Source organism: Neocloeon triangulifer, unplaced genomic scaffold (genome assembly GCF_031216515.1).
Source record: "Neocloeon triangulifer isolate White Clay Creek 2 clone unplaced genomic scaffold, ASM3121651v1 ptg000003l, whole genome shotgun sequence".
Taxonomy (NCBI): domain Eukaryota; kingdom Metazoa; phylum Arthropoda; class Insecta; order Ephemeroptera; family Baetidae; genus Neocloeon; species Neocloeon triangulifer.
In genome coordinates, this window is record NW_026775546.1 from 9508079 (window position 1) to 9535714 (window position 27636).

Sequence of the window (27636 nt, forward strand, 5' to 3'; positions counted from 1 at the left end):
ATTTTAATGATTTTAATAAATAGGAAATTGAAGAAACTACCAGCGCTGACGGTAAAATCCTTTCATTAACTCCAGTTTTAATCTTCTCACAACACATTTTTTGACATTAGATAAGGTTTCCGTACAGAGGGGTAAAAATAATAATCAGATTTGATTTTTTTAAATCATAAGCATCGATTCCCAAGAGTTTAGCCTTGAAGTTGAGGAGAAACGCAAAAATGTCTGGGGTGACTTAATAATGAGAGAGGGTGAATTCGTGTTTGAAGGATTGATGCCGGTGAGTTTATAAAAAAATGCACAATGTTTTGAATAATTTACAGTTTGACTTCAAAACTGCCCTACGTGGATGCGTTTTGCGTGACATGAATATTCTAACTTTGGATAAAGGATCTAAAATCCAAATTCAATACTACGATTCAGGTAAAATATTATAATGTTTTATATTGAATCTTACATAGCTTTGATAAATGGAAAATAAAAGATGGGCCTGCAGCTTGAAATTTTGATACAAGTTTCTATAATCATAAATATTCGGAGAGCGATTATAGCACGGAATTAAATTTTAGGCTAAAATTAAACCATTTAAGCTTGGTCTTATAATAGTTCTTAAAATTTTTTACTTTTATTGTATCATATATCAATCTTCAACAATTATTAAGTTTAATTATGATTTTTGTAATCTACATGCTGATACAAGAAAGTAGTTTATTTAAAACTAAAGAATTTTAAATTAAAAAATTAATAATAATAATTAAAACCAAAATAATAAATTTACCGTGCATAATAGTGAGCCTATTACAATATATTTGGACCAGTGCTGTTCCCTGTTCCGAGACAGACCCGCCCAAAAACAATTCTTGTCGGAGCGTTACGTGGTGCCAAACCGGAAAGATCACAAAACTCCGTTACTCAATTTCAATTCCTAACAATGGATCTTATTGCATCGCGATTGATCAAACGATCAGGAGGTTTGTTGCTCTGAACTGCAGTGCTGAAGCTTATTTTGTGTGCCAGGTAATTAAAAACATTGTAAATTATAAAATAATTTCGCCGATCTGTAGTTCAAATGTACGGATGTTGTCTGCCCAAAACAAAGCTCGTGTAAAGCAAATGTGAGGATAGTGCAATTTTCATGTCATCACGTAAAAAATTTCATTTAAAATAGAATACATTGTTTACCAATATTGGCGGAAAGAGAGTTATTAAGGGTATGCATTATAAAATAATTTCAAAATTAAAATTCCGATTTAAACAATTTTTTCAAAAAGATTATCAACAGTACGGCACTTGGTTCTACAGTAATGAAATCAATATGACCATCCTATATGGAAACCAATCGGTAATATTTTATGCATTAGCACAGAGGAGGTAATTTAAGGTACAAGTAAATATTTCATGTAATGGGAGAAATTGTGTATTTATTTGAAAACGAAAACGATGCACTTAATTATTATAAAAATCAGAATTAATAAGTGATGCAATGTTTTGTTGGTTAATTTATTATTTTTATTAAATATATTTTTATCTGAAAAAGGTGTCTTGGATTGAAAATTGGAGAAGATGCTGCGCTCTGGGCATGAAACCGTTTCTACCGAGTATTCTACCTATGAGAGGTGTTAACATTTTGCTAATAATTAGACTTAATATATTGACCAATACAAAAACAAAAATTCAAAAGCACCTCACGTATCTGGCTTTTTCTGGACCGCGACAACGAGGAGAGGTTGCCTAGGCCAGTTTAAGAGTTGTTTTCACAATACCAAGGGAGCGAATATCGCGAAATTTTCAACATCTGGAGCTTGCGTTTACGTTAGAAATATCAATAATGGATATGATTCGCGAATGGATGAGTACTTGTCATCCTGCGACAGTTTGTACTCGATGTCTTGCGTCGGTCGACCCGTTCTTCAGGATGATATTAAATCAAAGAAAATTTTAGCACCGGTTTTAACTATACTTAAATTTGTTGTGTGTCATGATTGGAAATGAGTTTCATATGCTAGGATCAGTCCGCATCGTGTAGTATTGAACCTCAGTGCAACCTTCAATTCCCTTATTGCAATTTGAAATTTTTCGTGAGCATTGCCATAATATTGCTTTGAAAATTCTAATGCTTCATATTTAAGAACGTTTTCTTTGGATACGAAGAAAAAGTTCAAACATTAGGACAATTAAGTAATTTTCAGAAATAATTATGATTTTGACTTTTTTATTAATTTATTACTTTTTTTGTACTTTTTTAGAGCCTTTTGTGCTTGGAACATGGTTTAAAAAATGTGGCGTAGTTTTCTTAGTATCGAAATTGAAGGTAATGTAACTTAAAAAAAAATGTACAGATTTGTGAGGAATGGAAAATATTATTAATATTCTAGCTGACATGGCAAGAAGCGGCAAAATTTTGTTGTAAAATAGGGATGGGGCTCCTGACCATCCAAAATGACCAAAAGCAATTATGTTTCCACGATGCATTGGGTTGGGCATTTTCACTGTTATTTCAGTTTTAAATTCTGGATGTGTCAAATTTTCAGTGGAACTGAATTTAACGGATCAAAAGGAAATTTGGACTGCTGGGCAACAAGTTCCAGGGTGCCCTAAAAAATACCAATGGTGCTCGCCGATGCTACAAGATTTCATCAGACCTGATGTGAAATGGGAAAATTACGATGGCACCAATGGAAAGGAAAAATGCGTTTTTCTAAAAATTCAAGGAGAAAACGTGTCCGTGTTTGAAGAACCGAAGCTGTCCATCGATGAATGCTCCCAAGCGAGGCCGTTCATTTGTGAGGTTCGGGTTAATCTTGATAAATTCTTATCATTAAAAATTTAAAACATGAAATTATACATTAAATTTACTAAAATCAACAAGCATAATTTATTTTTAGGGTATTCCGGACGGAATGAATCCCACAAATGGTGCTGTCAGCGAATGTCTTGAAATTTACAGAATTAAACCAAGTACATTAGAGAATTGATCTTCTGAAAAAATTGTATCTTTTTAGTTCAATAGGTGAATTGAAAAAATTAGATAATGAAGAGTATGGCTCGGTGAGCTATGCACTGAAAGTATTGTATTTTTTATTACCGCAGAAATTATTAAAAAATGTACTTTTTAATCACAAAAAATTCATCAGTTAGCAGTGCAATGCATAGCTGAAAAAATTGGAGTGGTAATAAGTAAAATATGGTTCATTTTAGAGAGAAAATATAACTTCATAATTCGTAATTATTCAATTGCGTTTCTTCTTGATAAATTTAGGTCCATGACAGGAATAAAATAACAAATGATTGGGTATCACACGTCATTTTTCGTAGCTTGAATCCGTGAGTCTTGAAGAAACTTTTAAATTTTCTAACTTTTTAATTAAATTTACGTGAAGAACACTATCAATTTGCATCGCTCAAAATTGGCTTACATGGACAAGGGGCAACGTTTTGTGAGTGTAGATTCTGTTATTTTAAAATCCTTTAAACAGCAAAGAAGAAAAATATTTCAGAGAACATATGAAAGGAATAGACGATACATATTCATTCGGAAAGAAGGAACAGAACTACTTAATTATAATCAAGAAGTTCTTAACGGAACTTGACACCATGAGAATAAAAAACTTGCAAAAAAAGATTGACATGGGGGAATTATCCAAAATTAATTTTGATACCGAACAGGCAGAATTCTCTAGCAAATTCATAGATTGCAAGACGCAAGCAAATTACAGTGGTAAAATTATCTAGCCCTGTTTTTATTTAATACTCTTTTAAAAATTAAACAGTTTATAAATATATCAGATCATGCTTTCCATTCCTTGTCAAAATTGATAAATTTTATATATTTTAACTTTTTCATAATTTACTGCACAATTTAAGTTAGTATTAAAAATAAAATGCGATCAGATGAGGCGATGGAGAGACACTTCGCATATTCACTCCTAAAGTGCTTGATTCAAAATACATCGACTGTGAGAATATATTGGAGAATGTACTGCCCGGTAAAAATTTTCAAATAATTTTTTAAAGAGCTAAGAATATTGATCAAACTAATCTGCAGAACCCTGATCTATCTTCTCATGGCCCCGTGGAGAAATTTAATTCCATGTGCCACGTGGCCAACGATGGAAAATTTGGTTTGTATGGCAATTTTAAATAATACTGAATAAATCACTTGGATTCTTTAGAATTCAAAACATTCGATAACAAAGGCTTAACCCTGTCTACTTATAATTTATCAATGGAAGAGCCAACGGTAAATATTTATTAACTTTTAATTCATTAAATGTTCAAAAATGAATTATTTCAAGCTTTCAAAGACGATAATCAAGCTGAATAATTTAAAATCTTACTTGATCACCCTAAAATACTCCCTTTAAAAAGAGGAATATAGAAAGAAAACATTATTTCATGCTTAACCCGCTTTTTAAATATTTAATTTTTTTCATTTAAGTTGTGAATATCAATTTAGATCAAAGATGCACTTCACCAGTGTGTGAAATACCAAAGTGATCTCATATTTGCAAGGAACAAGGACGAGCTGAAAGAAATAGTGAAGCGTATTCCAGGTTGATCTATGTGAATAATTAATTTCAACAATTAGCTAAATATACCAATTTGCAGAAATTAAAAAAAGTTTTGTGGTTTGGAATTTTGCTGAGCTCCAGGGCGATAATTTGAAGTGGTGCTGCCGATGGTGCAAAAATTACAGCTTGCCATTAACTGTGCCTTTAATCGGTCAGACGGTCAACCCTTTCATGCTGGTCAGCTACCCGGTGCAAAATGACTCGGACGACATTCAAATACAGGCCGTGCCTTTTAATGAGACACTAAAAATTGGCAATAAAGTGTTTTGCAGAGATTGAAAGGCAAAAGCCACTGTTTGCCCAGATTTTGTGCATTTTGTGCGTGATGAGTTTGAATGAATTGTTTTTTGTTTTTCAATTTTAGCCCATTATAGCCTATGCGTTTGTTTGTAATGATTTTTAGAGACATCATGAAACTAGGTTATCATGTTGTATTTTAACCAGAGAGGACAGCATTTAAATACTTATTTATATTCGTTATTTTATTGAAAACTCAACTTTACCAATAGTTTGTAGAGTAGATTTAAATTTAATGCAGTACATACCAACCTTCTATTGTTTGACTTTTCTCTTCTGTAAATACCGCTTATTGAAATTTCTAATTTTGAATGTATTTATTAACTAGTTTAATTTTTTAACAGAATAAATGATTCATAAAAAGAAATGAAATTAGTCAAATCTTTAAATTTTCAACCTCTAATCATTTTTAACTTGCATGCGTGTTTTTGAAGTTTGACTCTCACTTTCATTTGATATGCAAATAACAACCCGTCATTTTGTGAGTCAGTGCCACTTTAATTTCGCGTCTCAAAAGGACATCAAAAGCAACGACCACACATGCGATGACCGCGAGTCTCCGAATTTAATATAACAAGCCCTGAAAAATGGAAAATTTATTCAAATGCGACGGACCGTAAAATTTGCATACTAACCGCAAGCGCCTCTGCTAATGACTGGAAATTTCTCTCTTTTCGAGGGGTCACTCTCGTGTTTGACTCTCTCTCTCTCGAATCGTATTATTTTGGTCGCGACCGCATCAACACAACTGTCACGCTACACCCCCTTCTTATTGTGCGACACGCGCCCACCGTTGTGGACAAGGTCCGTCTCGGAATTGATGACGGGCGAGTGCCGTGTCAATCATCCCCCGACGCGCGTCCTGTCAAACACCCACCCACCCACCCTTAGGACACCCCCTCCGATATATAATTTCACACACAAGTGGCGCGGATCCAATTTATGTGTGTCTCTCGCTCTCTTTTTTCTGACGCGATCGGATTAAAGCGGATGAAAAGTGAGAAGCGATGATGCTCTGCGGTGTGATTTCGCTCGTTTTTATTTTCAACGCAAAGCCCCGGGGGAGTGTTTAAATAATGATCGGCACTCGTCGCACGGCTCTAATTCAAAAGCGCTTTGATTGATTTTGCATTATTATTTCAATTTTCGTCTGCGAGATGTCAATTGCAAGTTGAAGTGTGGAGGGTGTTCAATTGAAAAAATAATTTCATTTTTCATAATTTTATTGATCGGTAGTAGAAACTTCTAACAATGAAAATTTATAATGCAAGAGATACGATATAGAAAAGATTTGCTAAAAATAGTAAAAAAAAACTAGATTTATTGTGCAGTTTCAATATAAGAAAAAAATTATGATGACAATGGAAATTTGAAATAAATGAATATATGTATGAATTTATTTTTGAGGCATTGTTGCATAGGATAGCTGAGGATAGCCAATGGCTGAAGAAAAACTCTAAAGCTATAAAACATTTTGTGCTTTCTTTTTTATTTTCACCTTTTTTCCCTAAAACTTGCAATCTCCAACTTTGCTGCAATTTAAATCTAAATTTAGCATGCAAGGATGATTGTTTGATCTTGCATTTTTGCACATTTTAGTATTGTAAAGTAAATACTGCTCTATTATTTTATTATTAATATGCAAAAATAAACAATTTTGTATGTTTTTTATGCAATTTCTCAACAATTAAACAAAAATAAAATTTAAGCTCCATGTTTGCAACCTTGAATGCATGAAATATTTCAATTTACCTAAATTTTTTGTCATCTCTTTTATATTGTTGCAGTTTTTCATTATTTTATATATTATTTTCTGATTCAAAAAGCAGCAACCGCAGATTAAATTGACGAAAATCCCTCGCCTCGCAGTGACACTTTTCCGCATCGGAACAATTAAAATTATGTAAAATGCGGAACACTTGCCGTTTTTTCCTTCGCTTTCAAATCTGAAATAATCCACCCTCTTGACGAGAGCGAGTGTATAAAAATTAAATAAAAATGAGCATAATCCCCGCGGAAAAGTGGAGGGTTTGCGCGAACAAAGCCGCTCGCCTTTCTTCTGCAAATAACAGGCGCAAATCTGTCTCTGTGATATAACGCGCGAATTACTTTTAAAACCGATCAACCGTGAAACATTGGATCAGAGAGAGCAGGGATTTACACCGTGTTGAGACAACGCCACCCTTGATTTTCTTTCATGAATTTTGAACAAAAACGATGATGGAGAGGGGACTTACAACTGTATATTCAATTTTAATGCACTTTCATGTGAAAAAATAAATGTGATACTTGATAACTCGATCTCTTGTTTCATATATATTATATATTTCTTGCATTAATTAGAAAAATTCCTATAATGAAAATATCAAACCAATAGAGGGAGAAAAGGGTCAAGGATTGTTAAACTATTGTACCATTTCAAATGATTTTGGTTACAATTATTTGTAATATTTAGCAAATTTTTTAATTTTGATACATAGAAAAATATAACACAATTTATTATCTTAATTTTAATTAAAACTAAAATAAAGTACGACAATAACTTCGAAATTAAATTATTATATTAATTATATCAAGAATAATTAAATTAAATAGTGTAAAATAAAGAATAATCTGAATGTCAAATTTACATGAATTTATTATAGCTGAATAAAAAATATATATGTGAAATATTTATTTATTTTTTTAAAGTAACTTTCTTTTCCTAGAACATAATCTGTGCCAATAAAAGATTATTTTACAATTAATATCCTGCCATCCAAGTTTTATTTAAGAAACAAATTTTTGATGTCCCCGCTCACTCGGTCAAATAAAACGAATGTATATTTTTGTTGCGTCTCCACGCTTGATGATGCGGGAATTTTGTTTTGTCGCATATGCAAATACGGATTGTCAGAGTGAAGAGGCAGAAATCCAATAAAAAAGGAGCCGCAGCACAAGCACTGGTTGTTCTCTCCTCTAACAAATGTTAAAATGCGAGAGTGTATGTAATCTTCGTCTTATACGCAGACCCCTCGCCAACACACACTCGGCCTTGTGTGCGATGATGCGTGCAAAAAGCAAGTCGACGTGCGACAAAGGGAGACAGGGAGAAATTTGCATGGGAGCAGTAAAAAAGGATTTCACTGTGACAAAATTGCTTGCCACGGAGGAGGAAACATGCTCTAAAATTCTGTTTGATCCGGCTAAATTATTTGAAAATTAAAATCAATTGAAAGTTTGAAAAAATAAATACACATATTTTGAAGCAAATTTGAGCAAAATTAATTTGATATAACAACCAGATTACATTTTACTTTCCAAATGATATTCATTAAAATGTTAAAAAAATACTTAAATAATTCTTAATTTTTTTGTCTTTTAGTGTTCAAGGTTCAAGTTTTTCTCGTTCTTTGCGTACCATGCATTGTCTATAATGTGCAGCTTTTGAAAATTTCATCAATTTATTGATTTTGTTCTATTTTAAGGAAAGTTAGCCCTTCAGAGTAAGTTCATGGAAAGTCATTGGAGATTTTTTTTAAATCAATTTTTTTTATCAATTTTAATTTGTCTGTGACTATGGCATGCGAAAAGTAAAAAAAAAAAAATAAGAGTCAAATCCATTTTCATATTTTCTATAACTGTATGTATAAGATTTTAATATAGTCTATCCTAAAATCTTCCACATTAGGCATTATGGAGACGCAATCCCCACGTGCGCTCTGCACAGCTACATCACAACAAAACGGTTCGTTTTGATTCAATAAACTCGTAGCGCAGATTTTGAATTCAATCAACAAACACAAAGCTGACTGAGTTCATTTGCAGGAGAACTAACAAAGTTTTGTGGTTGAACGCTGGAAATAGGTAATAAATTTCACGTATGTGTCTGTATCGTAATTAAGCTGGCCACAACATTTATAAACGTTGATGTATGTGAAGTGCACCGCAAAACATTGTTGAATTACGAGCCCATTGTTTGACTGCTTGCAGAGCTACTAATTATTTGCGGATAATGCAATTAAATGCCTAAGGAAATAAGCAAATAATCTCTGTAACTAACAGGAAACGTAGAGTTAAAATAATTCATGAAATCTATTCCTTTTTTGCCTTTGGTTTTTCTTTTTTCTCAATAACTTAATAGGCTTGTTGTAAAATGATGCTGTAGCAAAATTGTTTTTTAAATAACATAAAGAACTAAAGACTTGTTAAAAAAGTGTCTTTTTCCGGAAAAGGTCAACTTATTAAGCTAAAATTTTAGGTGAAAAGGCAAAAATTTGTTTAGTTGTTAGGTATTTTTTTTATAAAATTTCATAGAAGTAGAATGAGATTTAAGTATAGTTTATACTATCACTAAAATTATCTTAAATTTGTTTACGTCCGAAAAATATTTTTGAGCAACAAATTTTTTCAAACATTTGAGCTTAAAATATAAAAAAAAGGATAAATTCCTGACTAAGTATTTTAATTACCATTCTGATTTTATTTTTCATCTTAAAAAAAAAAGATTATTATTTTTTTTATGGAGATTTCTACATTATCGAAAAATAAATAAATTTGGTTTGTACATTTGGGGATGGGGTGAGCTCGGCAACGAGGCCTGCAGGGAACGCGTGGTTTTCCACCCCCGCAAAAACGGTCCAGCACTGTGCTGCTCCACTCACCGGCGCGGCGAACTACTTGAGAGAGGGCCGCACAGACTAAAGGGGATGTTTTTGCAAGGATACTGCGTGTTGCGGGTTGTCTAACGTCCTCAGTGCCTGGGAAATCAACAGCGGCTCGACAGCGGAGGTGGAAATTGCGGCGCATTTCTGACAGAAGTCGCGGGTAAGCGGGGCCTGTTCGTCCCCAAAACGAACCCGGATTTTTGTAAAGGGTTTTTGGAGCCAACGCGGGGGCGCTGGGGCTCGCGGGACGCCCGGGGGAGACGCCGATTGACCCCGATTTTATCAGCGCGGAGGCTGCGTGCTCCTCTCTGTGCTGTGATCAAAGGAGATGGAAGCGGGCTTTGATTCGGTTCGTTAGGGCGATTGAACCTGCTGCGAGTGGAGCGATGAATGCGATCAAATTTTGCAACTTTAATCACGGCTTGTCAGCACTCACTATTAATTGATAATAAACCAATCGCTTCAACACCGTGTCTGTTGAAACTTAATATTTTATTTTTCCGTAAGCCAAAAAAGTAAACATAGTCGCAAAATTTGTGTTTTTTTTTAAACTGAAAATAAATAAATTAATTTTTTTTATTCAATTCAGTACAAGGAGCTTAATAAAAATAATATTCTTATAATAAATCATCATAAAACTAAATATTCAGTTTCAAAACAAGTTTAATTTAATTTCTTTGAAGATAAATAATAGCAAATATGAGGTTAAACAGAGAATATACGAGGAAAAACTGAATGAACTTCTTTTTACTAATAACAACTTCGTTTTAATAGCAGATTGTTTAAAATTTTTATTTTTATTTTTTATGGAAATATTTCAAAGTATTCATTTTCTTGCAATAAATTATGTCATGCCCAACATTATGTATATATATTTTTTTTATAATATATATACTTTTCTCCCAATAAATTTAAAAAAAAAAATTGAAATCACCTTTTCTGTATTCTTTTACATTCAGGTTTTTTTCAAGAACATTTATACAGTAGAAGAATTTCAAGATTGAGAGTCTTTAATCCATGGTGAAATTATCAAAAATAAAAAATCTTTGTTGTTTAGTCGTCCAGATTATTACAATCATCTGGCCATTTTTTTTTTTTCAAAATTCAATTGTTGAAAAATAAATTTGTATGGAAGTAGAAAACTTTTGGAAAAAAACGACAACGATATTAGCAAGAAATCTGCTAAAACTTCCAAGATCAACCTAAGTACATGAGTGTAAAAAGGCAGCTTGTACATTTAAAAATTCAAACAAATTAAAAAATAAAATAAAAATAAAACTTGCCTTTTATAGCGAAAAATAAATTTTTTTTTTTAATAATCAGTGCGGAAAATTCCAAGTATATCAATATAAATTTTTTTCCCAAGCAAATTATTTCTCATTTAGCATTCAAAAAAACCACTCTCGCAATGTAAACAAGCTGTGTATCAACACTGATCAAATTCCACTTGTAAATAATTGTTCAACAGCATCAAACTCAATAAATCTCAATGAATATTCAAAGGCCGGTGGTGGTTTTCTGCATCAAATTGGCTCTGGCCTGGCCAAACCGATCGTCAAAACACAGCAGCAGGAAAAAGGGGTGCAGTGCCGAGAGGCACGAGCAATTTCCAATTAGCAGATTTCCCTTGTGAGACCTGTACTTGCACGAGGAAACGAATTCTGCCGTCTCCTCCGTGCTCCGTCGTCGAATCATAAATCGATTGACAGAGCAGGAAATTCAATTTGCCGGGCCTAATTTAAAAAGCCTCTGCTCTCGTTGCAGACCCGCACCTTGCCATGCCATGGACTACATCCGCGAATTCGACATTCGCCTCGAGCGCGAGATGTACTACGCTGGAGAGACCGTCTGCGGAAATGTGATTCTGGACACCGTTGAGAACTTCAAGCTCAGGGGTGAGTATCGTAATATGGACACTTCCTCTCTGCGAACACAATGGCCGATTGATCGATATGTAATTTGACGGGCCGGTGTGCGGAAATTGGCAAAAGATTTTATAGAAATAGTGTTTGCAGGTTTTGGCGAAGTAGGTGGGCCCACTACTGCTGGTTCAAAGGATTTGGTTCGCATATAATGATCAATTGATTGCCTGCCAAATCGAGGGTGAATAAGCTCGCGATTTCCACCCATTGAATCCGTAACAATGATGTGGGGGCCAGAGTGGCAAAGATGAAAAAATCAATTCCGCAAAACACTTTTATTGAATTTATATACAGAAAATAACATAATTTATTCTAATTAATGAGATATTGATAGGGGTGAATTTAAAAGTCAGAGCGAAACAGATGCATTTTTTTTTTCATAATTTTTTTATGAAATCATTAGTGCATAAAGAATTAAACTTTAATTTATGGCAAAGGAAAAATAGAAAAAGGGTTGATTGGCTTTTTTTTATTAAAAAAACGAAATATGTTTTGCATCCAGAGTAAAACAATCAAAGAAAAGCCAGATAAGTGATTTGACTTTATCAGAAGCCCCTCTAAAAATTAAACTATATCACGAAATTTACTCATTGACAGCACGCATTTTTTGTTTTAAAAGGGTTTTTTTTAAACTGAAAGTGTGGATTCAGCAAAATATTGTTGAGGGTACAGAACTTAAAATAGATTATTTTATCAAATAAGCGCCTTGAAAATCAAGCGTGTGCTTTAAGGAAACTTTGTAATTACATTCCAACAACTGCTTATCAGGAGGTTTATTAACTTGTTGACTCATTTTCCATGGCGCAATAAGCAACTCACGCAACATGCAAAATTCAAGTTTGACATCATTTTTTGTCTCCATTTTCATTCCAAAAATTTCATTTTGCACATAGTTGCTTCAGTGCCACTTTCATAAAAATAATGAAAATATAATAAATTGGTTCAGTATCAACCGGTGGGCGGCTTTTTAAATTTTGGTTTGTGTCAGGTTTTGTAATAAACTTGTCAGGCGCTCACGTCACCAGAAAATTTTGAGCTGATTCTTATTTCGCAAAACACAAAATGGAATTTTAATTTCAGCTAAACACAAACCTTGCAGAAATGAGAGATTTGTACGACCACAAAAATTTATGATCAAAAAATTCAATTTTCTTTGTTGTGTATTACGCCATGATGCGTATTGATATTTTTTCCCAGACCAACAAATTGTAGATCCCTGACCAGCGGCAAAGTCCAGCGACCGAAAAGTTATATAAATGTGGGATAAGTCAATTTCGCGCATCAGCAAACTTTTAACGCTTTTACAAGCACGGATCGCGATGACTGGTATCAAATTGCAATCAATCAGGCCGAGCGGCGATTTTTTTTCTGGCGCGTTGACAGAATTAATGAGAGTGGATCTGCGTGCCGAGGCGTCGCTTTCGCAACAATAATCTCGGGTGAGTGTCAGTAAACGTCGGTGTACGTGACTTATCTGTGCAGGCAGGTGTGTGGGTGAGGGTTGCATTCAAATTCGCGCGCGGCCACCCCAACATTACCCCTCGCGAAACAATGCTCTGTGTGCGTCGTTTTACGCGGGCTGAATTATTAATCGCCGTGTCTAGCAACAGGACAGCGTTTTAATATTACAGTAGGGTCGATTTGAAGCGAGTGGCGTGCACGTATATAAACAGCCCACTTTCCCACTTTTTACCTCCTATACGTACCTGCCAGGAATAGAGTTTTCAGCCGAGTGGGTCTATAAAACCATCCGTATGGCCTTCGTTGTCGAAACTTTTTCGTTGTAACACTTGCGTGCGATATCTGAGAAGTTCGCATTTTAAGAATTTAATGATGGGTTGCTACATCCGTTTTGAGAACAGCAGTAAAATGGCTATAATTCAAAGCTGTGAATATGAATAAGGTTGTTTGCTTTATCCTCTCTCCTGTGAAAGATTTGGGCAGCACTAAAACAGCTCTTATTGTTAGAAAAACGACAAAAACAATAAAACAAATTTTCTAATATCGGAATATTGCTACGTTTTACATCAGACAACGCTCCTTATTGCAGAAGTAAACAATTTGATTTTCTTAATAATCTGTTCTGTTTTAATATAGCTCATGTGAGTCACGTCTGTAAAAACTAGAAAATTATCGCAAGCAGCAAAATTTTAATGCTGAAATTGTTTAAAAAACAATAACGAAATTTGTATTACAATGAGCTTAAAAAAAACTTAAGAGGCAAAAACGACAACCGGCTCACATTTTAAATTGTATTTTGTAGTTTTTTCTATATATCTGAAAAATATTATTATACGAGAACAAGAAATTGAAAATGAATTAATTTTGCCAAAATCCTTCTCCAGTTTTCAGTAAATTTTAACAAATTAATAACTTTTGATTTGAATTTAATTTGAGGTACGTCATATCATTTAATTAAAAATAAGTGTGCTCAATTATTATAAATTTCTTATTTTTTCGAGGGGGTATTTTATGATTGGTTTCTACAAATAAACATAAATAAATTCCCAGAAACAGACGCCTCAATTTCACTGCAAAATAAAAAAATCCATATTTCAAAAAGTTATTCGCTAAAATAAGGAAAGCGCCAAGTTTTTCTCATTTGCGTGAGGCTCTTTCTGAATATATAAAAACTTTTCAGACTATATCTGAAAAGCCCAAAACACCTCCAGGCTAAAAGTGGTTGAAAGTTACACCTCAATTCCAAAGGCTTGGCCAAGTTGGGGTCGAATCTGTGAGTAAGGCGGAGCAGCAGGAGCGGCGTGTTTTCATTGAATCGGAGGGGTTAAATGATACATCGGGCTGCTCTGGCTCGCTCTCTCGCGCGCGCGAGATATTTAGGCGGATCAATAAAAACGCAGCGCGTCCCGAAACCAAGCAAGACGCACACCACATATACACAGACATACGACCCTCTCGATCGCGCGAGGATGTGAGCAGGGAGAAGAAGCGAGAGAGCGCCTCGTGCTCTCGCAATCTCGCCGGTTTTGCCGCGAGGACGACAATAATTGCTCTCAGAAATTCGCTCTTTTTGTTGGTGCGGGCGACGACCCCCCCCCCACCCCCTTTAATGAGAAAGGGAAGGAGCCACAGAGTCTTAATGATCCATCGGCTTGATGTTCGGAGCAGGATTTGAGATGCTAGAGACCGCTTGTTGGGCTTCTAAAGCTATAGTGTTTGGACACAGCGTGTAATTAAGTAAGCCAAATCTTTGGCCACCAACTTGACGTTGGTTAATCAATCTCTTGTTGGGGAGGAGGAGATTTACCAACTTAGGGCCGCAAGTGGTTTTGACGTAACGAAATCAATCAATGCGTTGCCCTTGGGAGACGCCAATTATTATTTTTTGTTTCATTTTACTTTTAATAATTGCATTATTTTTGGAATTTATTAAGTGCCACTGGTGAGACTTAAAAGCAAATTCGTGTTAAAAACGTTTAATTACTCACTGTCTAATTTCTCTTGTTGTCAAATTAGGGGTAAGTGGTAGACTGTGTAGGCCGTCCAACTTTTCCAGAAGTTTGAGAAAGCAATTGAGTATAAAGTCATCGCACTTAATATAAATCGATCAAGTAAAAAAGTGTATTTATAATTTTTCAAAACCCCATACTAGGTCTTTCTGCGAGTTTGGTAAATCTAATTTTAAATATGATTTTAAAAACGGCATATTGGATTATTTCAGCAATATAATTTTTTTTTATTATTATTATTTCGAGTTCCTTTAATTTGTGGTAAATTTTGAGACTATTTACTCCACATTTTGTTCTAATGATTTAAAATTTTACCCCATTCAATAGTTTCATACTGTTTCTAAATGAAGTCCTTTGTCTTTATTTTTTTTTACTTTCATAAGTTTATAAAGAGTTCGCCTATAACTTATTATTTTTCTATTGAATTCGTTTGAAATGTCTCTTAATTTTTAGACCTTCAATTATTTTCATATTAAGCATGCACTAATGAAATCCAAAGAGAAAAGTTTCATTGAACAAATAAATAAATGATTTTGTAATCGGTGTCATATAGGGTGAAAGTATTTTGGTCCATAAATTTCCATTAATAATCCTCTTAATCTTTCAATACTTTAATCCAATATATATTTTTTTGTCACACAACAATCATTACAATAATCTCCCGTTCTGTTTATTAATCAAACCGCAATCCTTTATTCCCGACTGGATGCAAATGTGTATTTCTAATTAACATTCTGGGTAAATAGAGATCAATATGCAAATTACGCAAAGCAAATTAAGTTTGCAGCAAACACGTGCAAAAAATCGTGCCGTCGGGGTAAGGATGGGTGCTAATGATGTAGGTCGTTCCACCGCAGTTTGTACTACAAGCACACCCGCGGGGGCCGATAAAAAGCGAACGTACGCACGCACAGATACCTTGCTTTGAATATTTATCTGGCCGTGCACGGCGACGCGCTAAGCGTTTACCATATTGGCCCTGCTTATTGATTTTTATCGGTCGGGCCGCGCCAGACCGAAAGCTGCCGGACTGATTGAACGGAGAGTCCATCGGCAGCCGGAGGGAGACCCCTTATTTCCCCTAATTTCAAAATCCCTATAAGAGTTAAAAAATTACCTATTTTTCAATTCCTTAAATTTTATTTCATCTAGAAAGGATTCAATCTGTGTAAAAATTTTAAATATAGGACCTGAACATAATAAAGTTATTAGCAGCTAATCGTAAACAGTGAAAATTCTTTACTATTTTATTCAAGAGCTATTAAAAATTATACAGTTCAGCAAATTATAAAATATTTAAACAATCCAAGAGGAAGTTGGAGAACCTCTGTGATGAATTTGAAAGGAAATTAAAAATATGCTTGGTTTGCGAAAAAAAAAAAACTAATTTTGTTTCTTGTAAAAAAAAAGAGTTGTAATACTTAACAAAAATTTCAGCATTGGAAGTATTTTGGATTTTTTATGAGCTTAATAATAACTATTTTGTGCAAAATAAATTCTTGGATAAATTTTGGCTCCAATGCAAAAATTTTTGGGCAAGCATTTTAGATGTTGTATATTTTTTCTGGATTTAGGGAAAATTACGAAAGTGGTTTGAAGACAACTGGATTTGAGGGAAACGACGGCGTCTGCAGCCGGATTGCCGTTATTATTGCTGTTGTTGCCGTCGATGGCGGCGCAAATTATTGCGCGCACGTTCCGCTTTACGACTGCTTCCAGTCTCTCTAGTTATTTGCTTCGCAGCCGCCGGGCAAATGTTTGTTTAAGCGCATTCGCCGCGTTATCATGGCGCTTCATGCGTATTTGGCTCAATTTGCTTAATCGCTCCATTAGCTCGGCGCCCAATTTCGCTCTTCAAACTGCTGCGAACTGTCTTGAACGATCTGGCTATGGAGAGGTGAAAAGTGATGGAAAAAGATACGCTTTCCATTGGCCTCATTCTTTTCTCTCCCAATATCATTTGATACGCTGGCGAAGAAACAATATGGCTATTATTGGGTCAAAGGAGAAAACGTTTCAGCTCTAAATTTAGACTAGTTTGTCGGCAGGGTTGTTTTCAGAATTCCCAACGGCAGGTCTTGCTCAAGATGCCATTTATGGCTGCAGAAAATACAACATTTTTCTAAATATACACGTACATCTCTTGTTCTAACTCATTGTTTATGCAAATTAATGTATTTTGGAATCCATTGAAATCATTTAGAGGGCAGAAAATACACAGCTGAGATTCTAGTTTTACAACAATTCCAGTGGATTTCATTTTTAAAATATCTTTTTTTATTAAAATTTTAAGAGCAAGTTTAAATTTAAACATCAGCCCTAATATCTTTAGAACTATATTTGCTTGAAAAATAATTGGAGCAAAAATTAGGTTCGTGCAAATTCCTGAACCTTCTTAACAGCATCGGCATTGCTGATCTGACTTTTAATCCAAAACTGATTAAAGTGGAAGCTGCGGATGGACCTATTTTTGCTTCAAATGCGGGCTGTACGTGCGTTAAATCTCAATTTCTTCAGAAATCGATCGATTCACCATCAGAGAAAGGGCTTCACTGCTCTAAGACGGTGTGGGAAATTCTCTGTTGTGTGTGACATGGCAGAGGGCTTATTTAATTTTAGCCAAAGTTTTGGTGATTTACTCTCCTCAAACAAATTTGGAATGAACCACCCAAATATCACCAAATGACTTCAAAGCTATTATCAAAATTGAGTTTTTTCAATCAATTACAAATATTGAAAAATATCTATTAAAGCTATTTTAGAAGATTATAGTAAGTTTTCTTCAAAATCCCTGTTTAGATCTGGATAAATTAATTTTTTTTCATAAAACAATTAGTTAAAAAATTTAGCTCATTGTTTTATTAGAAAAAAAGTTTTTTTTATTGAAGAAGTTGACACTTGAGGAGATGATCAAGGAAATGAAGAAGTCGGGCTGTTCCTCGTAGTTTAAAAATGATAAATTTGGAAAATTATAAATATTTAATTTCTTTAATAAACAAACTCAATTAACACAAAAGTAAATTTCATTAAATAGCTTTTCAATAAAGCGCGCTTCTAATATCTCAATAGAAAGTTTGGAAGCTCGCTCTGGGCCATCCTCTTTAATCACAAATTATATCCCCCAAATTTCCCAAGCCAAACAGTTTGCCCCGAGTTCAGTCAGGCAGGCGAATTTTGCCGGCAACTCTCGAGCAGGAATTCCGCAAACCTCGAGTGTCGGCTCGAGAGAACAAGCAAGTTGCAGGGAGCGCCTTGTGTGCTCAAGTGGCGCAAAAAGACGCCGCCGACGGGATTCCTTTCTTGAGAATTAAAAATTAATTACAGCGAGTGCTACACGTAGTCTTCGTCGCTTTTAGCAAGAGACAGAAAGAGAGAAGAGAGGAAAGTTAATTCAATTTTGTTTTGTTGCAGCCGTTCGAGTGGTGCTCAGGGGAAAGGCGCACGCTGAGTGGAAGGTCGTGGTCAGCGGCGACAGGAGGACCGTAAAGGACGACCAGTACTTCGTCGACGACAGGGCCATCATTTGGGGCAAGGGTGAGTGCAAATTGGCTTGTTGGGAAAATAGAAATGATAATGGTAAGGGAGGAAAATCAGTAACGAAAATTCACATAAAATTGTCAATTTTTTTTTAATTTTGCAATACCAATAAACGCTAGATTTATTTTTCTCATTTAAAACTATGCAATATATTATTTTACAACATTCCCACATTGTTTACAATTTATTAGAAATAAAATCATTTAGCACATAATAATTCGTATATGAATTGTAAAGTTAGTATTTAAAATCCATACATTTTAACAGCGCAGAAATTGTTTTAAATATTGAATAAAATCCTGTCATCATCTATCCGAATTTATTTTTTGAAAATTCAAGTAATGACAGTCAGAAAAAATTAATTTGATGTTCGAATTTTCAATTTTGATTAATTTTTTTCAATGAAATCTTTCCAGACAAACCTGAGGGCAACGTTCCAATTTTGCCTCGGGGCCTGCACCAGTTTCCGTTCCGCTTCCAACTGCCTGAGAGTTCCCTACCATGTTCTTTCGAGAGCAAGCCCGGCTTCATCCGCTACTACATCAAGGTGAGCAGCCGAGCGTGACACGCGTGTGCACACTTGGCCGGCCAAGCGCCCGCAGGTGCCGGCGAGCGCGAGTTATGCAAACTGTCGCGCACGTCTGCCGAGCGGGACAGTATAAAAAATTCGTGAATGAAAAAAGGGAAAAGGAGAGACGAGGGTTAATTATTCAGGGTCGGTGGGCGGGTTTCTTCGTTCCGCGACGAAGCAGCGCTGACTGGGTGAAAAAAGAAATAAACTGAAATGGCCATGTCAGCGCTAGAACAAAGGAAATTGCTCAGCATTTGCCACCGCCTGCCTTTCTCTCTCTTGTTCAATTGTTATCTTTCTTTAGTGTCTAAACGGACTGGAGAGATGGAGGGGGACGTAGAAAGAGAGACAGCCAGATTAACGAGAATAATGATAATGGTGGTAATAAGCTGGTGAAAGACAATGGCCGCTCTTTGCCTGTGGTGCTTTGTAGAGGATAAACTAAAATTTCCAGTGCCTTTCGCAAGAGCGTTAACAATCCGTTTCCACTAGGGATAATTAAGAACCTTTTCAACGAAAACAGAAGAAATTTTTTTTTCAAAAATTTAATATTGAACCATATAATAAAGTGTTTTATAAATAATTTGATCGAAAAAATATTATTTAAAAATTTTGGAATTTCTTCAGAAACTAAAAGAGCGATTTTCAATTTTAATTGAAATAGTTTATAACTTTTGATCATTTTTTATAATTATTTTTAATCGAAAAACTTTGCATGAATCATTTTTCATAATGTAATTTACAGCAAAATACAGAACTTTTTTGCCATCACAATTTTCGTCATGAATTGACGGAATAAAAAAAAAAATAGAAAATAAAAATTACAAAAATTTTGCTTTAGGAACTTTTTTAAATAATTATTTGGCACAAATATTCTCAAGGCTATATAACAGAAATAAACCATCAGCAGAGGAAATTAATTTTGAGATTGCATTGCTCACCACAGATTCCATCATGGGAAATTGCGAATTCCTTGTTCAGCTTCGTCTTTCCATCTGAAAATTATTAATTGATAATCGGAATCGAGCGTTGCTTTGTGCGTCGGGGAAATGCGCAAATTCGCTTGATCGCACTCGCAAGGAATTCGATTCACGAAACTCGCACGCGTCGCCGAATCCTTTCTTTGCAACTCACTCAGAGGAGGTTAATCAAATCACATGTGTACGATTGCTCATCCAGGTGACGATCGACGTTCCGTACGCCTCGCCGCCGCAGGGTATGAAGTACTTCACCATCATTGGACCACACATTGACTGCATGGATGATCAGTATTTGGTGAGTGTCAACATCATTTCCACACGAGCAATTTGCTCTGATCAAAGTTCAAAGAAACATGGATTTTCATTAATTTTACTCGCTGAATGATTAAATATTTTGAGTATTAATTGATACATTTTTTATCAATTTTTTTCACTGTACATTTCTTTCATTTATCAATTAAAATTCGCTGATGAACGAATTAAAAAGAATTTTACAACAAGCATTTGTTGAAATTTTCATTTGAGAATTAGGATCTTTTTTAAACATTAAATTAAAAATTTTGTTCTCACCCACTCCAATTTAAATAAAAAAAGCTAAAATTAGGGCAAAAATTTGGAATTTCTTTAATTGCATGACAATTTTATTCAATGCCGATATCTCCTCATTTTTATTTCAGAAACCAATGATCGGGCAGGACAAAAAGACGACTTGCTGCTTCTGCTGCGAACGAGGCCCCGTGTCCCTGAGGGCGCAGCTCGAGCGGTCGGCCTACGTGTGCGGCGAAAGCATCAAGCTGCGAGCAGACGTGGACAACCAGGGCGAGGAGGAAGTTCGTTTGAAAGTCAAATTGCTGCAGGTGAGTGTTTCCGATGGCGCCCAAGGGAATCGTTTGCTTTTTTCCTTCTCGAAATAAAAAGGGGAAAGAAAGAAAAAAAGAAGAGTGAGGCTGGAGGGCAATTTTATTCAATTTGTTCAGCGGCGCGACTGCTTTGCATGAAAAGCCGCTGCAACGTGGAGCAAATTGCCCTTTTTGCAAAATGAGTTTTGTAACAAACACTTGAGCCTAAATTTACAGAAAATCCCAGAACTTCTTTAATTAAAAGTAAAATAACAGCAATTTTATCTCCTCTCCCCTTTTTAATGAGTATTTTTTTTTAAGATCTAAAAAAGTAATTAATTTAAAAAAAAAAAAAAAAAAAATTAACTCTTATTCAAATATTGTTCTGAATTTAAAATTAGTAAGATTAAATGAAAATTACCTAATTTAATATTCTTTTTGCAGAGTTTGAGAAAGTATTGAAAGTAAACAAAGAAAAGATAGGAAATTCTGGAAATTCCTGAAAAGCCAATGGGGCTGAAACATTTAAAATTGTCCGATTAGTTCAAAAGTTGTTATGCTAATTTTTATCTTCTGATAAAACTCATCAAGTAAAAAGCCAAACTTTAAATCTGCAAACATTAAAAAAGTCACCAAAACTTTAATTTCGAATTCTTGCAAGGATAAGGAAGAGAAGAATTTCCATCTCATTGATTGAAGAAATTCGATCCGATTGAGACAATGAATCCTTTGTGTTTCAGTACGTGGAGTACTTCATTGACAGAGGGGTGCTGGGGGTGACTCGCGAGGTGCAGCATCCTGTGCTCGAGTACCGCGGCGAGCCGGTTAAGCCCGGCACACACGCCAAGTGGGACTCGGCGCAGAGTCTGGTGGTGCCGACGATGCCGCCGTCGATGGTCGGCGTCTGCCGTCTCCTCCAGCTTTACTACGTCCTCAAGGTGGGGTGCCTATATTGGTATTTGCACAGCTCTTCGGCGGAACAGACAAATGAAGAAGAGCTGCCCAATCGATCTTGTCACTTGAAAACGAGCAAAAATTATTGCTGGCCAAAAGTGGCGGAAATTCATTCCTTTATTAACAGAGAAGAGAGTCATTTTAAAAATTCAAATTTAAATTTATTTCACGGAACAACTTTTTGTTGCTACTTATGATAATTTAACAATACTGGTCATTTTATATATTTGATTCGACACATAAATTTTGTTAATTATACACGAAATTTTACCGAGAATTTTATAACCAAGATCAATTTCAAAGTTCAAAAGAAATAATTCTGAAATAGAATATTTGAGGGAAGTTTTCTTTTCTGGGTTCCAAATTTGAAGTTGCATTTTAATTAAAAAAACAACAAAAAAATCAAAAATAAAGATGATATAATAACAACACCAAATATAACTTCTTGTCAAAATTAATATTCCTATATGATTTTTATGAAATTACGCAGCAAAACCTATGAAAACCCATTAAAAGAAGTTTTTGATAAAATAATTTTTGGATTTTTATTAGACCACCGCAAGTTCAAACGGATTTGCATACGTGCTAAGGCGACGGGGCCGTGTTTCATGTTGCCGAGGAGCAAATGCCGCAATATTAATAAATTTTAAATTTCATTTTTTTTTATGCAATATACAAGTTTTTTATTCAGTAAACGTGATTCTGAATGTAATTTGACCTACGAAAAGCTTTTAAAAACAACAATAAAATATAAATAAAAAAAATAGCGAGTCCTTGAAGATCGAGTCCTAAAACACTTGCGGAATTTTATTTTAATTTTTGAAAATTTTTTTTCTATGCAATATACAAGTTTTTTTATTGAGTAAACGTGATTTTGAATGTAATTTGATCTACAAAAAGTTTTGAAAATCACCGGCCCAGTCAGGTTTCGAACTCTACTTGGTCGGGCTCGCAGGATTAGATTTAACTGCGCCCCGAGCCCTACCGTCCGAGCCTATACCCTCTGGGCGTACCAGTGGCCGCGTAACAATGTGCTCAAAAAATCGCCTTATAAACAGTGACAGCCCGAACAACAATCGCGCATCACGACAATATACGTGAAACATTACTTGATTGCTATTTGAGCAACGTCAAAATTTGCTCTAATTTTTGTGAGGGCGAATTTAGAAATATTTTGTTCGGCGGTAAAATATACTTGCAGCATATCGCTTATCATATTAATTGCCGGTTGTGCAAAAAGAACACAGTAAAAAAATCCATTTTTATCTTAGGTGTTTTGAATCAGACAAAATTTTTAAAAACGATTTTATATTTTAATTAATTTAATTTTATAATAAACTTTTTAATTTCTCTGCATAACAATAATTTTAATAACAAAGACAATATTAAAAATAATCATTAAAAGCGACAATTTTTTTAAATCTACAAATAAATCATGTTCTTAAAATCTATTTCTAGGTGAACCTCGAGTTTGAAAAGAGTGGTGACGATTTGCAGATGCATTTCCCGCTGACGATCGCAACGGTGCCCTTCAGAATACCAAACAGTGCAAACCAGCCCTCGGTTAAATATGGTAATAAATCTCTCTCGCTCTCCTTTCTCTTTCCCTCCGACATTCATCTTTGGACCGCTTGGAAATTATGCAAATGCGTCGACGCGTCTTGGTATGAAAGAAGGAAATTCTGCCGCCTTCTCGCGCGCGCGAAATGTAAAAAGGGAAAATCGATTTGCATTTCATCTCGCTTGTAATGAGATATCTTTTTTCCACGCGGCTAGAATGACATTTTAACAAGGCCATCATTTCAAGCAAGCAAAGCGAGTGGGAGGGAAGGGCGACCGTCAGTTCTTGGTGAACACAGAAGTTCTTTTTTTGGCGTAATGAGAAAAGAAAATGGAAAGGTGCGTCTTTTATTTGGCGGGTTTAATTTAAACTTGATTTTTCTAATTTCTCGAAAATAAATTAAAATTATTTTTTTAATTCTCAATGCATTGCCCTAACGACAATGATGTTTTAACGGAAACTGGTAACACAGCTATCGATTATTTATCAATTTTGAGAAATTAAATTCCAACAATATTTGAACATCAAAATTTTAATTTCGTTGAATGTATACAGCATAAAAATTGAATTGTTTTATATTAATGGAACTTTCTAATCGTTTTTTCATTGCTTTCTTTCCTTTCTTTATGATTTATTCTTTCTAATAATTTAAAAGACAATTGTAACTAATTGTAAGGAGTTTATTTCTATGAATTTTCTCATTAAGGTATTTAACATTTTTGAGGATCCATTTTGTTTTATTTTGATTCAATTTCAAACATTTTTTGGTCGTTTTGCATTTACTATCTATAGAAAAAATGAACTATGTTGATTTTAAGTTAAATAAGTACATGTAATATAATACATTATATTTTATTTTTCTATAAAATTTATGTTTTACATTTCTTAAGACATTTATTTAATTTTTTTTATTATGTTTTTTTTTTTTTAACTTTTATTCATCTTGAATTTTATTTTGCAACTCAGATTAGAAAATAATTTTGATGTTTTATTCAATTATTTGAAAAAAAAACTGATGTTTTCTAAATTCATATAAATTGTATAGCTATTCAATAAGATCATAGATACTTGCAAAATTCATGAGTTCCACTGAGAAGAAGTCAGTAATACGTCATATTTCCTTCATACAAGTTGCATAATTTATAAAACAATTGTTATAAGTTTATACTCGAGCAGTGAAACAACTGATATGAATTTCCATAAGCTAAAACAGCCATTTTAGTTATTTTGTATATTATTTATTTAAAATTTTCTGATTTTTAAATAAGTTTTCTCCCTGACTCAGTATTTATTTTTAACTTAATTTCCTTATTTTCATTTCTTTCTAAATCTGAGAATAAATAAAAAAAAATTCACAAAGGTCATCAATTTAATCTGTACACTTTAGCAAAATAATGAAATGCATAATCAAATTTTGGACTTTTTTCAAATAACTATTTCATTGTAAGGAATCGTTTTGATAATTTCTGAGCTCATTTTTTGCCCTTTTGATTGTGATTGGCAGAGCACTCGTGCGACCACGTGGAGGGCGGACTGTACACGGGGCCCGAGTTCCTGCTTGGCGAGGTGTACGACGGCGACCACGACGGCCGCGAGACGGTGGTGCTGTACCGGCCTGTGTACGTGTGCATCGACCGGCCGGCGGTGCCGTCGAAACTGCAGGCCCAACTCAGCTCAAATGCCTTACCCTCCAGCAGCGCGGCGGCGCCGCAAACCTCGGCCAGCACGAACTCGTTGTAGGACACCGAGAAGTGTGCCGCGCTCTTTGCAGAGCAAACGACGCGCGGATGAGTTCGTTGATTTTGTTAATTAAGTTGAGAGACGAGAGGGAGGTTCTCTATGTCTTTCGGTGTGGATTACTCGGCCGCGTTGGTGCTGCTGGAACTCTTTCCCAAATAGGAATTTACATGCAGAGCTTCTTCTTCATTGTAAAGTGTTGTACAGATTGTACTGTTTTAAACACCGCTCTCATTATTTGGTGTTTGAATTTGGCTGAATTTTTCTCTACTCATCTGATAGTTTTTAACGTGGACTGGTGAAAAAGGTCTTTATTGGCTCAAAACTGTTGATTTAAAAAAAAAATGTAAGAAGTATAAAATTTAATTTGAAAGGATTAAATTTTGGCAAATTCTTTATAAATTAAATAAAATTATGGCCATTTAATTTTTTTTAATTTTGGTCATAGTAATTTTCAAAGGGGGCAAAGAACATTTAGTTGAAAATAGAATATAATTTTATGCAATTTTATTAAAGTTTTGTTTCTAACTAAAATTGTGCTGAAGCAGCAGTAAAAATTAAAGTTTTGGGTTTAAATTTTTTCTTGGAAATCATGCTGAATACATTTAGTTATTTTCATTGAAAATGAAACAAATCGCAAGAAAATCCGTTTTGTCAGAATGAATTTTGAAGTGAGGCTCATAAAGACTTTTTCCACCAGTCTGACCACATTTGAGATATGAATGGCTTGAAGTTTTTATTTAGAAAATAGATAGAAGTTGAGAAATTTGCAGATTATTTTACTTCAGAAATAGTTGACAGCTGACAAATAATATAACTTTTAAAGTGAAAACAGATTTGTTTGGAAAGGGACAACAGTGACAATTATGCTGTGTTCCCTGAGCAAACATGCATCTTATAATTTAAAATCTTCATAACTATGGCCAGCCGTGAGGTTAATTCAATGAATAAACCAATACAAAATTATGGAAAATTGAAAGAAATTTGCAATTTTAATAGGAGAGAGCACAGAGAAGGATTAAAACAATTTCAATCAGAATAAAATCTTGTTAAAATTTAAAGAGAGAATTTTTGAAAATCTTAATACCTTTCCGCTCAAAATCAGATTCTTGTTTTCAAAGTTAGTGACTGAGACATCCAATAGTTGATTCAATTGAAGCCTTAAGGCGCTCCTCAGATTTCTCTTTTGTTATTGTTAACAATGGATTGACAGAATTTGAGGGAAAAAATATTATTACCAAGTTTTTTCCTGGATCCCATCCAATCTGTCTATACCCATAAGCCTTGAAAACCTATATAAGATTTCCAATAAGGAAAAAGTGGAGTTGTATATCGTGGGGGTGATGGGAGTATCTCCGGAGTTGCGAGTTAGGGATTAAGATTGGAAAACTTTTTCACTACTTTTAAAAGGAAATGTGATTTGCAAAATCTTTGACGGTTTAATTTCAAAAAACTTTTTCAAACAAATAAAAAAAATGATAATTTTTAATTATTAATTTTCTTCTGCCTCACACCTTTCAAAAATTTTAATTGTTTTATCAAACTTTACCATTTAAGAAATTCGAGTGTTGAGAAATCTTAGTACGTCCGTTAAAAAAGCCAAATTTCCAAAATTATGAATAACAAAAGGACCTCGACGACCTGGACAACGATCAAGCGAGTTTGATTTTTATATAGGCGCGCATTTGCAACATAAAAAACTTTAAAAAGCAAGCTCAAACCACGGCTTTTAGTAGAGATTAGCAATCGCTCAAAGACATATTAATACACGAATAAAAAAGTCCCCAATTTTCCAATGAGGAAGCTCACAGTGATTTATGCAAAATTCAAATTCATTGAATTCAAACTCGCCTCGTGAACGCATCAGTCAATTAGAAGGCGAGGCCCGTGAACAAAAGTATGTAATTGCTAAGAGGAAAAGCCAAATTTCAACACCACAAATATGCATCATTACAAAAAAAATGATGAGATTATAAAAAAAAGTTGTGCTGCTACAATTGCAAAAAACTATATATAAACAGGTGCCAAAAACGTTACAAGCACTTAAATTTGTTACATTATTGTTCAATCAGTGTATAAGAATGTTAAATTTAAAACATAATTATAATTACCTACATAGCGTTAATACTCGTTTTGCGAAGAGGAACAAAGAATTTGTAACGCAGAGAAAATATAATTATGATATTAATTAAGTAAGAAAAATAGAATTTATCCTATTTCGGATGTGTTAGAGTTAATAATTGTAAGGCGGTGAAAATTTTATTAAAAAAGTGTAAGGCTTTTAATTTTTGATGTAACAAACCGTTTTCTACTTGTAACAATTAACTATAAATAACCACCCTACATCATAAATTTTGCTCTTTAAACGTGGCTGACGATTTTCTGGATCTTAAATAAAACTGGACCTAAAGGAAAAACAGGATAAATTAAACAAATCAACTAAAATAATTTTAAAAAGCCTGAATCAAAATCACAAAGCGCCAGAAAAACAAAACGGTCAATGGAAATTGATATACGCAATAAAACCTGGAAATTGGAATTTGTATATTATTCT

At 34.3% G+C, this 27636-nt stretch overlaps 1 protein-coding gene across 1 annotated transcript; it reads left to right on the forward strand.

Annotated features, from left to right (window-relative positions):
• Positions 1-9571: 9571 nt before the first annotated feature.
• Positions 9572-27606, forward strand: LOC132192740 (arrestin domain-containing protein 2-like). Its single transcript, XM_059612836.1, has 9 exons — positions 9572-9671; positions 11276-11406; positions 18315-18437; positions 18857-18987; positions 20191-20286; positions 20669-20848; positions 21571-21768; positions 23243-23357; positions 24850-27606. Exons 2-9 carry the CDS (start codon positions 11295-11297, stop codon positions 25083-25085), a joined length of 1191 nt encoding a protein of 396 aa, XP_059468819.1. The 5' UTR covers positions 9572-9671; positions 11276-11294; the 3' UTR covers positions 25086-27606.
• Positions 27607-27636: the final 30 nt, after the last annotated feature.

Bases quoted from the DNA above. Each gene is read 5' to 3' on its own strand.
- LOC132192740 (XM_059612836.1), top strand. From the start codon at position 11,295: ATGGACTACATCCGCGAATTCGACATTCGCCTCGAGCGCGAGATGTAC. The intron at 18,988-20,190 runs GTGAGCAGCCGA...TTGCTCATCCAG, and splicing joins TCATCCGCTACTACATCAAG to GTGACGATCGACGTTCCGTA. The intron at 20,849-21,570 runs GTGAGTGTTTCC...TTTGTGTTTCAG, and splicing joins TGAAAGTCAAATTGCTGCAG to TACGTGGAGTACTTCATTGA.